Below are 12,661 nucleotides of genomic sequence, written 5' to 3' on the forward strand. Positions count from 1 at the left end.
AAAGGGCTGCTCAGTATGTGTAGGTAATCCTACGACATCGTAACATTAAACATTCTTGAAAATACAAGTGTCTTACATCCTTCAAAATATTAAAATATTGGTAATTGAACTGCGGTGTCCGATTTATAATAGCTATTACAGAGAAAGAATGCCATGCTTTTGTTTGAGAAGAGTGATCAACAACACACTTTTTCCGCCATGACAGGTGACACATTCACATCTTAAGGTAAAATAATGACTTACATTCTGAAATTTTGCTCTAATATGTCATTCTGAGGGTCCCAGTGATCAAATGCAGTGCCGTTTTCTTTGATAAAATCTATTTTTTTAGCCTAACGCGAAACATTTTGTAAACCGCTTGTGAATTCCGTCTCTATCAACTTCCGATGAAGCATTCAACGTAATTACACATACTAAACATCCAGTCATGGTTGATTTCATTGCAATTCTCTGTTTGTTTGTAACACAGCCATCCTTGATTGATCTTTTATATATATATTTGCGGGGCATATTGACCGAAAGGATCTGATTTAAAGATACCGAGCAATGACCTCATTGCGCACCAATTATATTAGCAAAGTTTTGTTGATTGACTGTATTTTGGTCCAATGACCACTGATCGTCTTGAAATCTAGCTTGGTAGATAGCCAATGAGCTGAGGTAAATGCCAGTATCTGATGGTTATGGGTTTTAAGACAAGCCCTTGTTAGTAAACGCACACATAAGAATGTTCATTCGTCAAGATCAGACTTGTTGCAGGGACACACGTTATGCACAGAAGTATTTTGTATATAGTATTTTCAACAATTTTATAGAAAACATTATGAACACTAAATCGGGAAAAGCAAAGTGAAAGTCCAGATATACAGATTAGCATGAAATTATAGAAGAAATAGATAAAGGTGAGACGGAATGTAACAAGAGGACCAGTCTCTGTAAGTTTATGCACGGAGAGGACAACTTTGGACTGGTAAGATCTAATGCTAATGTCGTTGTTTCAAATTAATAATTTGAAATATTATTCATTTGAGATTTTTGGCCAAATATATATATATATTTTTTGCCATTTATAGAAATATAAATCAGTAACGAACTGTGTAATGAAATGTGTAAAGTACACATTGGCTATACGTAGTGTGTGTGTGTGTGAGTGTGTGTGTATGATGTGTATGATGTGTGGGTATATATATATATTTTTTTATTCATTTTTATAAAATGGAATGGATTAGTATTGAACAGCAAACACACTGTGACGAGATGCGTGCGCCCGCTGCTCCACTGCACCCCATTTCCATTTGAAATGGATGCTGTTGGGGGGAGGGCAGGCCCACAACAATGGCAGGAGTGGAATGGACAGCACTTCACCATAGTGACTGTGTTCCCTCTGCTCTATATAATACACATCTGTTTATTTTACATGATGATACAAGGCTCATACATAACACATATACATTTCTGAAATGTTTTCTTTCACAGTGATCCTGACTCCGACTGGGAGAACCCGGTGCCAAGTGTCGATCCCCCACTGAAGCTGGTTCATCCAGCCGAACCCCTGCTGTCTCCGACTCCACACCTACCCCCGCCCGGCCATCTAGAGGTGTGAAGGCACTAACAAAGAAGCGGAGGAGGGGTGTGAAACCTGCTGGTACAGAGGCAGAGGGGCGATGGCACACTGTGTTAGAAGAGGATGTGGATCCAATTCCACCCATATTTAGACTGAAAAAGTAACCAGGACTTCAACTAGACATGCCTGCAAAGTACATCCCCCTTCAACTTTTTCAACTGTTTTTCACTCCGTCAGTTGTTGATTCCCTTGTGTCGAACACCAACAAGTATGGAGCTAAGAAGCAAGCAGGCAAGAAAGTGACATGGAAGCCCATTTTCTGCTATCTTTCACTGGTCATTTACATGGGGCTGGTGAAGTTAATAAAAACCCTCAAGGATTACTGGAAAACATCCCCACTCTATCAACTGCCTTTCTCCACCACTGTCATGTCTTGTAAAAGGTTTCTGACTATCTCACGGGCGCTTCACATCAGTGACTCAAAAGTTGATGAGGACAATGACTGCAAGGTTTGATAGGTTCCGCAAAATCAAACCTCTACCCCAGCATGGTTGAGGCCTGCAAGCCCTATTTTCAGCCTGTGGAATGGTTGTCTTCGGTGGAAGGAGAGGAGGACCAAAGCGCAGCGTGGTAAGTGTTCATGATAATATTTATTTAAACTCAGACAACTAAACAAAATAACAAAGGGAATGAAACAAAACTGAAACAGTTCTGTAAGGTGACAAAAAAAACTAAACAGAAAATAATCACCCACAAAACATACGTAGGTAGCCTATTATACGTGTTTATGAGGGGAAAAACAGTTGTGCGACCGGTAATGGACTTAGTTATGATTCCATTATGGAGTTATTGGCTTTTCAAATGCTGGGGAAGGGCTACAAACTGTTTCTACACAAGCCCTACCCTGTTCACAGACCTGATGAAGATGAATGTGTGGGCTTGTGGCACCATTCGTGAAGATGGCCTGCTCTTTGTGGAGTGGATGGAAACCAGAGAGATGGTCATGTGCAGTACTATCCACAAGTCCTTCAGTGGCGATCACATCGTCAGGAGTGTGAAGGAGGCTACTGGGATATGTCCCCATTCCTGCAGCTATAAAGGACTACAACAAGGGCATGGGAGGTCTGGACCTGTCAGATGCACTGATAGGATACTACAATGTTCTCCACAAGACAATGAAATGGTACAAGACATTGTTCTATCATTTCATCGATATTGCTGTGGTGAATGCCTTCATCCTCCAGAAGGAAATGGCTGAGAGCTGTGGAAAGCCCCCCATCTCACAGCTAGCCTTCAGGGAGCTGCTCATCCGGGAGCTTGCTGGCTACAGCACAAAGTCCACTGCATCACCTTCTGCCCCCTCTACCTCTGCCACCAGTGGTGTTCACATGCCAAAATTCATAACTGCAGGCATGAATGTGCCTCAGGGCCAAAAGGGCACAGCATGGAGGCGTCGTTGTGTTCTTTGTCACATGAAGTCCCATCACCTGCACCACTTGTTCGGTTTGCCTCTTCTTTACAGCAGAAAGAGACTGCCATGGGACATGGTATCAGCAGCACAATATTGTGTCGAGGACTGAGGGTCTTCCAAGGGTCTACCCTTGTAAAAAAAAAAAATTTGGTGTATGTTTGATGTATTAGAATAGCATTTTGTTATGTTGTATATAGTTCTTTGAATAAAAATGTATCACTTCACCAATTCGGCTACTTGGGTACCTTTGGGCAACTTGTGTGGTACACCTGGGTGACTTCATGCTAAATGTCATGTAGCTCACTCATTCCTGGAGTTATCAGTCTGAAACTTTGTGTAACGGTTTTCTAGGTGTGATGAAGGAGAGTCGGACCAAAACGCAGCGTGTAGATTGCGATCCATGTTTAATGAACAAAAAAAAACGTAACACGAATCTAAAATACAAACACTACAAAACAAAGAACGTAACGAAAACCGAAACAGCCTATACTAGTGAAAACTAACACAGACAGGAACAAGGACACTAAGGACAATCACCCACGAAAAACTCAAAGAATATGGCTGCCTAAATATGGTTCCCAATCAGAGACAACGATAAACACCTGCCTCTGATTGAGAACCACTCCAGACAGCCATAGACTTTGCTAAATCACCCCACTAGCTACAATCCCAATATATACACACCAAAACCCCAAGACAAAACACACCACAATACAAAAACTCCCATGCCACACCCTGGCCTGACCCAATACATAAAGATAAACACAAAATACTTCGACCAGGGCGTGACACTTTGCACAACTACAGTTGCCCTCTTGTGTTCCTCATCTAAATTATCCCCAGCATCCGATCTGACTGTTTGGCCTTTCTTGTACATGTCAAAGATGATGCTACAACAACAAAAAACAGAAAACATATGCTCTTTCTTTCTCTTTTCTTCTACCAGATCTATTGTGTTATATTCTCCTACATTCAATTAACATTTCCACAAACTTCAGAATGTTTCCTTTCAAATGATACCAATAATATACATATCCTTCCTTCTGGGCCTGAGCTACAGGCAGTTAGATTAGGGTATGTCTTCAGGCAGAAATTGAGAAGGTGGGCTAACCTTAAGATGCTAGCTAATATTACGTGTACGATCTGTAGTAATATTGTTTGTATCTCAGAACCATTTGCATTGCTAGTTATAGCCTAATGTTAGCTAGCTAACTAACAGTGAATTTAGTTGGTTAGCTACCTGCAGAATCATGCAGGGTTGCAACATTATAAATTGGGATTATGGTTCATTGTTTAGCTAGCTAGTTAGGGTTAAGATGTTGTCAGCAATATGCTGAGGTCATTATTTGAACTGACTAGCCAGCTAACGTAAACTAGCTAGCTAGCTAACAGTGAATTTAGTTGGTTAGCTATCTGCAGAATCATGCAGGGTTGCAACATTATAAATTGGGTTTATGGTTCATTGTTTAGCTAGCTAGTTAAATTTAAGATGTTGTCAGCAATATGATGTGGTCATTATTTGAACTGACTAGCCAGCTAACGTAAACTAGCTAGCTAGCTAACAGTGAATTTAGTTGGTTAGCTACCTGCAGAATCATGCAGGGTTGCAACAATAAGAAATAAGAAAACAGCAAACCCGGACAAGCCCTGGATGACTGAACGAATAAAAGCAGCCATCAGGAAAAGACAGAAGATTTTTAAGAGACTGGGTAAAACAATGGAATGGAGAGAATATAGAAACATAGTGCAAATGCTTATCGAGAAGCAAAGACAAACAACTACAAAACCGAAATCCAGGACCTAAAGAAGAAAAACCCTAGGGAGTGGTGGGACTCCATTAATAAAAGACTATGACGACAGAAAACATCAGGAGTGGGAATACAGGTCAAAGGAATTGAAGACAATGATGCGGCTGATGTTTTTAATGTATTTTTAGCAGAAGCATGGACAAGCACCACACCTTTTGCGATCTTGCAACCTGCCCATTCCTACAAGGCAGGTAGACGTGTGCAGCATTGGCTAGATAAAGCAAGCTCCGGCCAGACTGAACCCACATAAAGCATTTGGGCCTGATGGCACTCCAGCCTGGCTACTAAAAGAGGAGAAAATCTAGTAGATCACGTAGATCACACGAAGCTCCTGCAATATCTGTCTGACATTGAACTGTGTCCAAAGCTACTAGCCTGTTTCCACAGCTACACCACAGGAAGAAGGTAGAGGGTGATGGCAAATGGCACTTTTAGCCCTTGGTCAGTGGTCACCTCTGGTGTGTCACAAGGGGGTGTGGTTTCGCCATATCTGTTTCTCCTTCACATGTCCACTCGAAAAGTTGTCTTCAGTGATACACTGGACACTGGGTACGCAGACGATGTAGGGCTGTCCCAATCCATACCATTAACCAGCATCAAAGAGGGCATTTCCATGGGCTTGGAGGCAAAGCAGCTAGAAGAGTGGGCCACATCCAACAGAATGGGAAAAGGTCTGTGGAAATGTGCATATATTTTTCTAGAGACCATCCACAACCTGCACCACTAATCCTAGGGGGACAGACAATACCAGGGGTAACAACAACTAAGTATCTTGGTTTTCATCTAGACTCTAACCTCAGTGGTGACACACATGTGGAGCAGTCAGTGAGGAAGGCCTCAAAACTCCTGCACTTTGACTGTTCTTGCCAGAAATGGCCCACCCACTGAAGATCTGGTCAGTCTATACTACACTGGTCAGACCTTGTCTGGAATACGGTGGAGTGCTGTTAGTTGGATGCAGTAAAAAGCAGCAGGCCCAACTAGGCAGGGTACAGAGGGGCTTGACTCCCCTCACTGCAGAGCAGGCTGCAGGCTGCAGTGCATATGGTGAAGGACATGCACAATCTTGACAATCCACCGAATGACCTGCTCCCTTCAAAAATAGGTAACTGCACCACCAGGCTCCTGAGAACAGCCAGAAACTGTCCTGCATAACTGCCCGTATAAACCGCCTGTGAAACGTCACTCTACCCACTGCTATCAGACTGTATAATAACACTAGTTCTTAAATGGTTCTCCCAAAAATAACATGTTTAAAAATCATATTTTAATATTTAAATTGCCATCATGAAAAATGTCCTGTAATGTTTTCAATTGTTCAATATTATATTTATGTCACATATTATGTGTTATGTATTTTAAATGAGAGATTTGCAATTATTAGTAATGTAAATTCAGAATTTCTCGAGTTATCTGTGAGCAAGAATAAATAAAGTCAATCTCAAACCAAACAAAGAAGAGCCCTCCAGTATGTGTACCAAACTATTCAAGGGAAATGTTCTCAAAAGTGGGTTGCAAGTTTATTAACTTTTAAAGCATAATTACTTTCCCATTCTTCCTCAACTGTAGTGTAATGATATACCATTTTCTAGCTCTGAGTCTCTACTGTTATCCAATGTAAAAAAACACAATTTAATTGCTACGTAAGACCAAATCGAGCGGTCGGTCACATATAAAGATTGGGTGAGCTCTGCGAGGTCAGCTCGATTCACGCTACACATCAATTACATGGCGCTTCTGACAGTGTATATTTGTATTTTCCCAAGCTACTCTTCCTGGAGACCAGAAAAGATTTCCCAACACATTATGTGTGTGCCCTCAGGCCTATACTTTACTACCACATATCTACAACACAAAATCCATGTGTACATCTGTGTATAGTGCGTATGTTGTCGTGAGTGTGTCTGTGCTTGTCTCTTCAGAGTCACCGCTGTTTCATAAGGTGTATTTGTATCTGTTTTTTTAAATCTAATTTTACTGCTTGCATGAGTTACTTGATGTAGTCATGGCTCTATGTATTACTATGCACTTCCCATAATCTGTTCCTGACTTGAGGACTGTACATATTCACTGGCATAGAGGATTTTGACTATTATGTTCAAATCAGCCTTTAACTTCTCCAATGTGTTTTGGTCATTCCTGAAGTCATCAATATGGATGGATCAGGAGTGTGTGTGTGTGTGTGTGTGTGTGTGTGTGTGTGTGTGTGTGTGTGTGTGTGTGTGTGTGTGTGTGTGTGTGTGTGTGTGTGTGTGTGTGTGTGTGTGTGTGTGTGTGTGTGTGTGTGTGTGTACGCATCTGTATACTATGTTTGTTCTCCTGGTCTCTCATTCCCCTTCAAGCACACACATTCCAAGTCAGAGGTCAAAGGCCAGTTTGGGACGGGCTTTTCAAATGGACGATAGATGGGTGAACAGGGTCCCCCTGCTGCCTCTGGTCAATCCCTCGCCCTCTCCGCATCTCTGGACAGATGAGGGGCCGTGCTGACAGACACATAGTCACCCAGAGAGGATGAGGCTCGACATGTCTGGCAGATGTTGCTTTTGTCTGGGGTCTAAGCTCTCCTCACTGGCCCATGTCTCACCTCACACACGCACACACACACAGTACTTGACTGACCCATTTCTTCCTTAGCATCCCTCCACCACCCTGTTTGGCAGACTTCTCTAACCTTATGGATGAATTCTAGAGAGTCTTGTATGTGAATACAGAAAACTCAGACCTCTAGCATCCTCATAAAATGAAACGTTCTCAAAGAGCAGTCAAAACTCTGTTGCCTCTAGGTAAAGATAATCAGGACAGTCTGAAAACAAATCTATTTCTGTTAGCCTTGGACAGAGTGTCTGAGGAGAAGCCTTTCTGTCGTCATCACAATATTATTCATGTGTTTGTTGACTGACACTTGAAGGTAACCAACCAGACTATCGATCCGTGGATTTTTGTTGGCTCAGATTTATATTGCGATTTTCTAGAGTAAACATGGTGTGTTTGGTAAGGGATGTAAACCAACCTGCTGCCCCTACCTGTCTTTCTGTATGTCTGTCTGTCTGTCTGCTGAATCCATTTGTCATATACCGTCTCCGTTCAATTACTCAATAAAGTGTGTGAGATAGATGGTGCTGAGGGAGGAACTTCAAGGAGAGACTGACTCAGTTAACGTATTTCTGTCAGCGGGATGGAGGGGGGGTTGATATAGCTCATTCTCACCCCATCATCTCCTCCCAGAATCCATAGTGTTGTCTGCCAAATCCACATCAGAGAAGAACAATATGGTCTGGTCTGTCAAGGGAAATAACAACAACTTCTACTACAACATAAGCTGTCATTTTGAATAAGGAATAACTCAGTGATGTTCATTCTCAATATAAAGCATTGACAATAATAAACTACTAGCTGCAAGGTTGACATTTGAAGCAAAAATCAAATAAGTTTTGATTCTCTGGTTGATGCTTGTTAATTCTCAAGACAATAGGATCTATCGACATCAGAACAACAAAGTTGTAAAGCAATGCTCTCCAATCCTGTTCCCTGAGAGTTACAGTGCAGGTCTTTGGTCTAGCCTAGTAAGATGCAGTGACGGATCTGATTTAGCTATTCAAGGAAATTGATGGTAAGGTGATGAAAACCATAAAATTCTGGGAAAAAGGCACACTGAATTTCCACAACCAGGGTTTTGATCAATGGTATACATGAATCAACTACATAGGCCAGCAGCATACCACCCTGCATCCAACTGCTGGCTTGCTTCTAATGCTAAGCTGGGTTAGTCCTGGTTAGGGACTGGATAGGAGACTGGATGCTGCTGGATGTGGTGATGGAGTGCCAGTAGGAGGCACCCTTTCCTCTGGTCTCCCCCAAAAAATCTGATAGGGGAATGTTATGAAATGGGTGTCCTGACTCTGTGGTCAGTAAAATATCACATACCACTTATTGTAGAGGTGTAAACCCTGGTGTACCTACTAAATTCACAATCTGACTCTCATACCATCATGGTCACCTAATCATCCCCAGCTTACAATTGGCTTATCTCCTCTCCCCTGTAAATGAGAATGTGTTCTCAGTCAACTTACCTGCTAAAGTATGGGTTGAACTTTAAAAAAATCCAAATGAATGGGTTATTGTCAATTAATGACACTGAGATAGTGTGCCAATATTAGTTTTCCCCCTCCAATTTGCAAGAAATACAAACTGACCTAAATCTTCAACTTAAAAAAGAACTAAAGTCAAAAAGTACAGAACAAAACTTCAACCAAACAAAATCAACTCATATATATATAAAAACTGACAAGAGGGAGTTTTGTATGAGAATATATGGGAAGTGGTCAGTTCCATTCTGAGGAAGAAGGGAAGTTTTGCAAAATATTCATTTTTGAATACACATGAGATAAAGTTTCAGGGTACTGATCAGATTTTAAAAACATCATGTTATTTTATCATTAACAGTATCAATGCATTTTTTAACCTTTATTTAACTAGGCAAGTCAGTTAAGAACACATTTGTATTTTCTATGACAGCCTAGGAACAGGCTGTCATGTTCAGGGGCAGAACAACAGATTTTTACTTTGTCAGCTTGGAGATTCAATCTTGCAACCTTCTGGTTGCTAGTCCAACGCTCTAACCACTAGGCTACCCACCGCCCCTATGAATGGTGCTTTTTCAACACATGAAGGACAAAGTGTTCTCCCTCAGTGAACAGAGGGGTGGCACTTTCCAGCGCCCCTCCGGAACCAGAATTTAACAACTGATTTCCGGTTGAACCTCCTTTACCAGAACACAGCTGACTTCCATGCTGTAGACATGGGGCGAGAAACTGCAGAGATATGGACTCAAACAGAACACAGTGCCTAGAGCTTTGACTGTTTGTAGATAAGGATATTAGTTAAATTATAACATTTGATGATACCAGTGACTGTTACAACGTAAACTATGATCCGTCGACTCAACAGATAATTTGTTTTTTTTAAATGTCAAGAATGTGCATTTCTATAATAAAGTTACGGATGGGATATAAGAAACAATATAAGAAACAAAAGCTGTGTGTCGTGTCATTTTTATATATTATGTGTATCACCATGTGTATAGTGTAAAGTGATCGTTAACGTGGTAAAGGATAAAGGATAAAGGATAAGGATATTTGTTAGGCAGCAGCTTTTAATGTGCAGTTCGCAGTGTGGCCGTCACATTCATTCAACCGTAATGGTAATGGACACAGACAGTTATTAAGCAGATTTTGCAAGTGCACCTGAGTTGTGTCTGTCAGACTGCTGTGGTTTCGCTGTGATTATAGAGAATGGCATTTTGTCAAACCTTTTACCATATTAGCCTGATTCTGATCTCTTTAATCTGTCATGGGAGATGACTAACCTGATAATCAAAGCCAAGTGCATCAGACTGCCATGAAGACTAATGCACTGACTACAGGCCTTCTTCCTTTTTCTTCCCTAGACTCATGAATATGTATGACCAACACATGAGCACTACCCCGCTGATAGCTTTAAAACCTAATGCGCATTACCACTTTATGCATTATTATTGAGAGAAGCTCTTTAAATCACATTATTCATAATGAAGTCACGTCATACTGAGCAGATTACATGTAGCTTGCTTAGATAAATTGGCACATTCCGGTGAGGAATTGAGCCTCTGAATTCATTCAGGCTTATGGGCCTTTATTGTGAAGTCTGCAGAAAATGACATTGACTGCTACCATACCCACAGAGAGCCTTGTGTGTGTGTGTGTGTGTGTGTGTGTGTGTGTGTGTGTGTGTGTGTGTGTGTGTGTGTGTGTGTGTGTGTGTGTGTGTGTGTGTGTGTGTGTGTGAAGCTACAAGACAGTCACATTTAGGAAATGCCATTGACTCACATTATACTGTCAGAATCCCATTTAACCATTACCCCTTTGAAGACGAATGGATCCACAGAAACACAATAACTTGTCGTTCTGCATGTAGAATTCCCTTTGAATTATTTACCAGTCCATTCATTATTATGAAGGTAAAATGTATGGTTATAAGCCCGCATTCCAGACTAACAAATATTGTCCGACCAACACGTGGCTGAACACCCCATGCATGCTAGCACACACACACACACACACACACACACACACACACACACACACACACACACACACACACACACACACACACACACACACACACACACACACACACACACACACACACACACACACACACACACACACACACACACACACACACACACACACACACACACACACACACACACACACACACACACACACACACACACACACACACACACACACACACACACACACACACGAGAGCATCCTGGCGGGCTGTATCACCGCCTGGTACGGCAACTGCTCCGCCCTCAACCGTAAGGCTCTCCAGAGGGTAGTGAGGACTGCACAACACATCACCGGGGGCAAACTACCTGCCCTCCAGGACACCTACATCACCCGTTGTTACAGGAAGGCCATAAAGATCATCAAGGACATCAACCACCCGAACCACTGCCTGTTCACCCCGCTATCATCCAGAAGGCGAGGTCAGTACAGGTGCATCAAAGCTGGGACCGAGAGACTGAAAAACAGCTTCTATCTCAAGGCCATCAGACTGTTAAACAGCCACCACTAACACTGAGTGGCTGCTGCCAACACACTGTCATTGACACTGACCCAACTCCAGCCATTTTAATAATGGGAATTGATGGGAAATGATGTAAATATATCACTAGCCACTTTAAACAATGCTACCTTATATAATGTTACTTACCCTACATTATTCATCTCATATGCATATGTATATACTGTACTCTACATCATCGACTGCATCCTTATGTAACACATGTATCACTAGCCACTTTAACTATGCCACTTTGTTTACTTTGTCTACACACTCATCTCATATGTATATACTGTACTCGATACCATCTACTGTATGCTGCTCTGTACCATCACTCATTCATATATCCTTATGTACATGTTCCTTATCCCCTTACACTGTGTATAAGACAGTAGTTTTGGAATTGTTAGTTAGATTACTTGTTGGTTATCACTGCATTGTCGGAACTAGAAGCACAAGCATTTCGCTACACTCGCATTAACATCTGCTAACCATGTGTATGTGACAAATAAAATTTGATTTGATTTGATTTGACACACACACACACACACACACACACACACACACACACACAATATGATATTATTAACCTATTTTCACAGCTGCACGGACCCATGCATTACCTCTGCACTGACACAGGGATATTAGTTATACTCTGTCATCAGTCCTGTGGTGGGGGTGGTGGTGAAGTTACATAGGTACAGGAGAGACTGGAGAAACAGTCAAAGGTGTTAAAAACAACCACATTCATCACAAAATCTTTGTACCAAGGGGTGGGAAAAGAAGACCCATAACATGTACACTAACACACAATGAGAGCTAAATCTAAGTCAAGGCAGAGAAGAAGGAAGTGAGGGCAGGGATGTGGTGAGCTGTAACATGTACTTACAGTCCATCTCAGGTTCGGCTTAGAGTCATTCACAGGGTGACTGTCTGAACAGCCCCTAGAACTGTCTGACAGTGACCAATGTGTGTGTGTGTGTGTGTGTGTGTGTGTGTGTGTGTGTGTGTGTGTGTGTGTGTGTGTGTGTGTGTGTAGGCCGACAGTGAGCGATACCTATGTAATGAAGTGGTGATGGACAAACCCCACACCAGGTCTAACCTGTGAGATGGAACATTCATCTTGGCTGTGGGGGGATGCCTGTTGGATGACTGGTGAAATCTGCATGGTTACTGTTAAAGGACCTATGCACTCTACATCCAAAC

At 41.9% G+C, this 12,661-nt stretch overlaps 1 protein-coding gene across 1 annotated transcript in view; it reads right to left on the reverse strand.

Annotated features, from left to right (window-relative positions):
- Nucleotides 1-7,207: 7,207 nt before the first annotated feature.
- Nucleotides 7,208-12,661, reverse strand: part of LOC124034941 (keratin-associated protein 5-1-like) — a 48,757-nt gene continuing 43,303 nt past the window's right edge. Inside the window, exons 5-6 of the mRNA XM_046348334.1 lie at nucleotides 10,936-11,158; nucleotides 7,208-7,326 (exon numbers count right to left, since the gene is read on the reverse strand). Coding sequence (XP_046204290.1) covers nucleotides 7,208-7,326; nucleotides 10,936-11,158 — 342 coding nt within the window. The remainder of the gene's footprint in view (nucleotides 7,327-10,935; nucleotides 11,159-12,661) is intronic.

This window comes from Oncorhynchus gorbuscha, linkage group LG05, assembly GCF_021184085.1.
Source record: "Oncorhynchus gorbuscha isolate QuinsamMale2020 ecotype Even-year linkage group LG05, OgorEven_v1.0, whole genome shotgun sequence".
In the NCBI taxonomy this organism is placed as follows: Eukaryota; Metazoa; Chordata; class Actinopteri; order Salmoniformes; family Salmonidae; genus Oncorhynchus; species Oncorhynchus gorbuscha.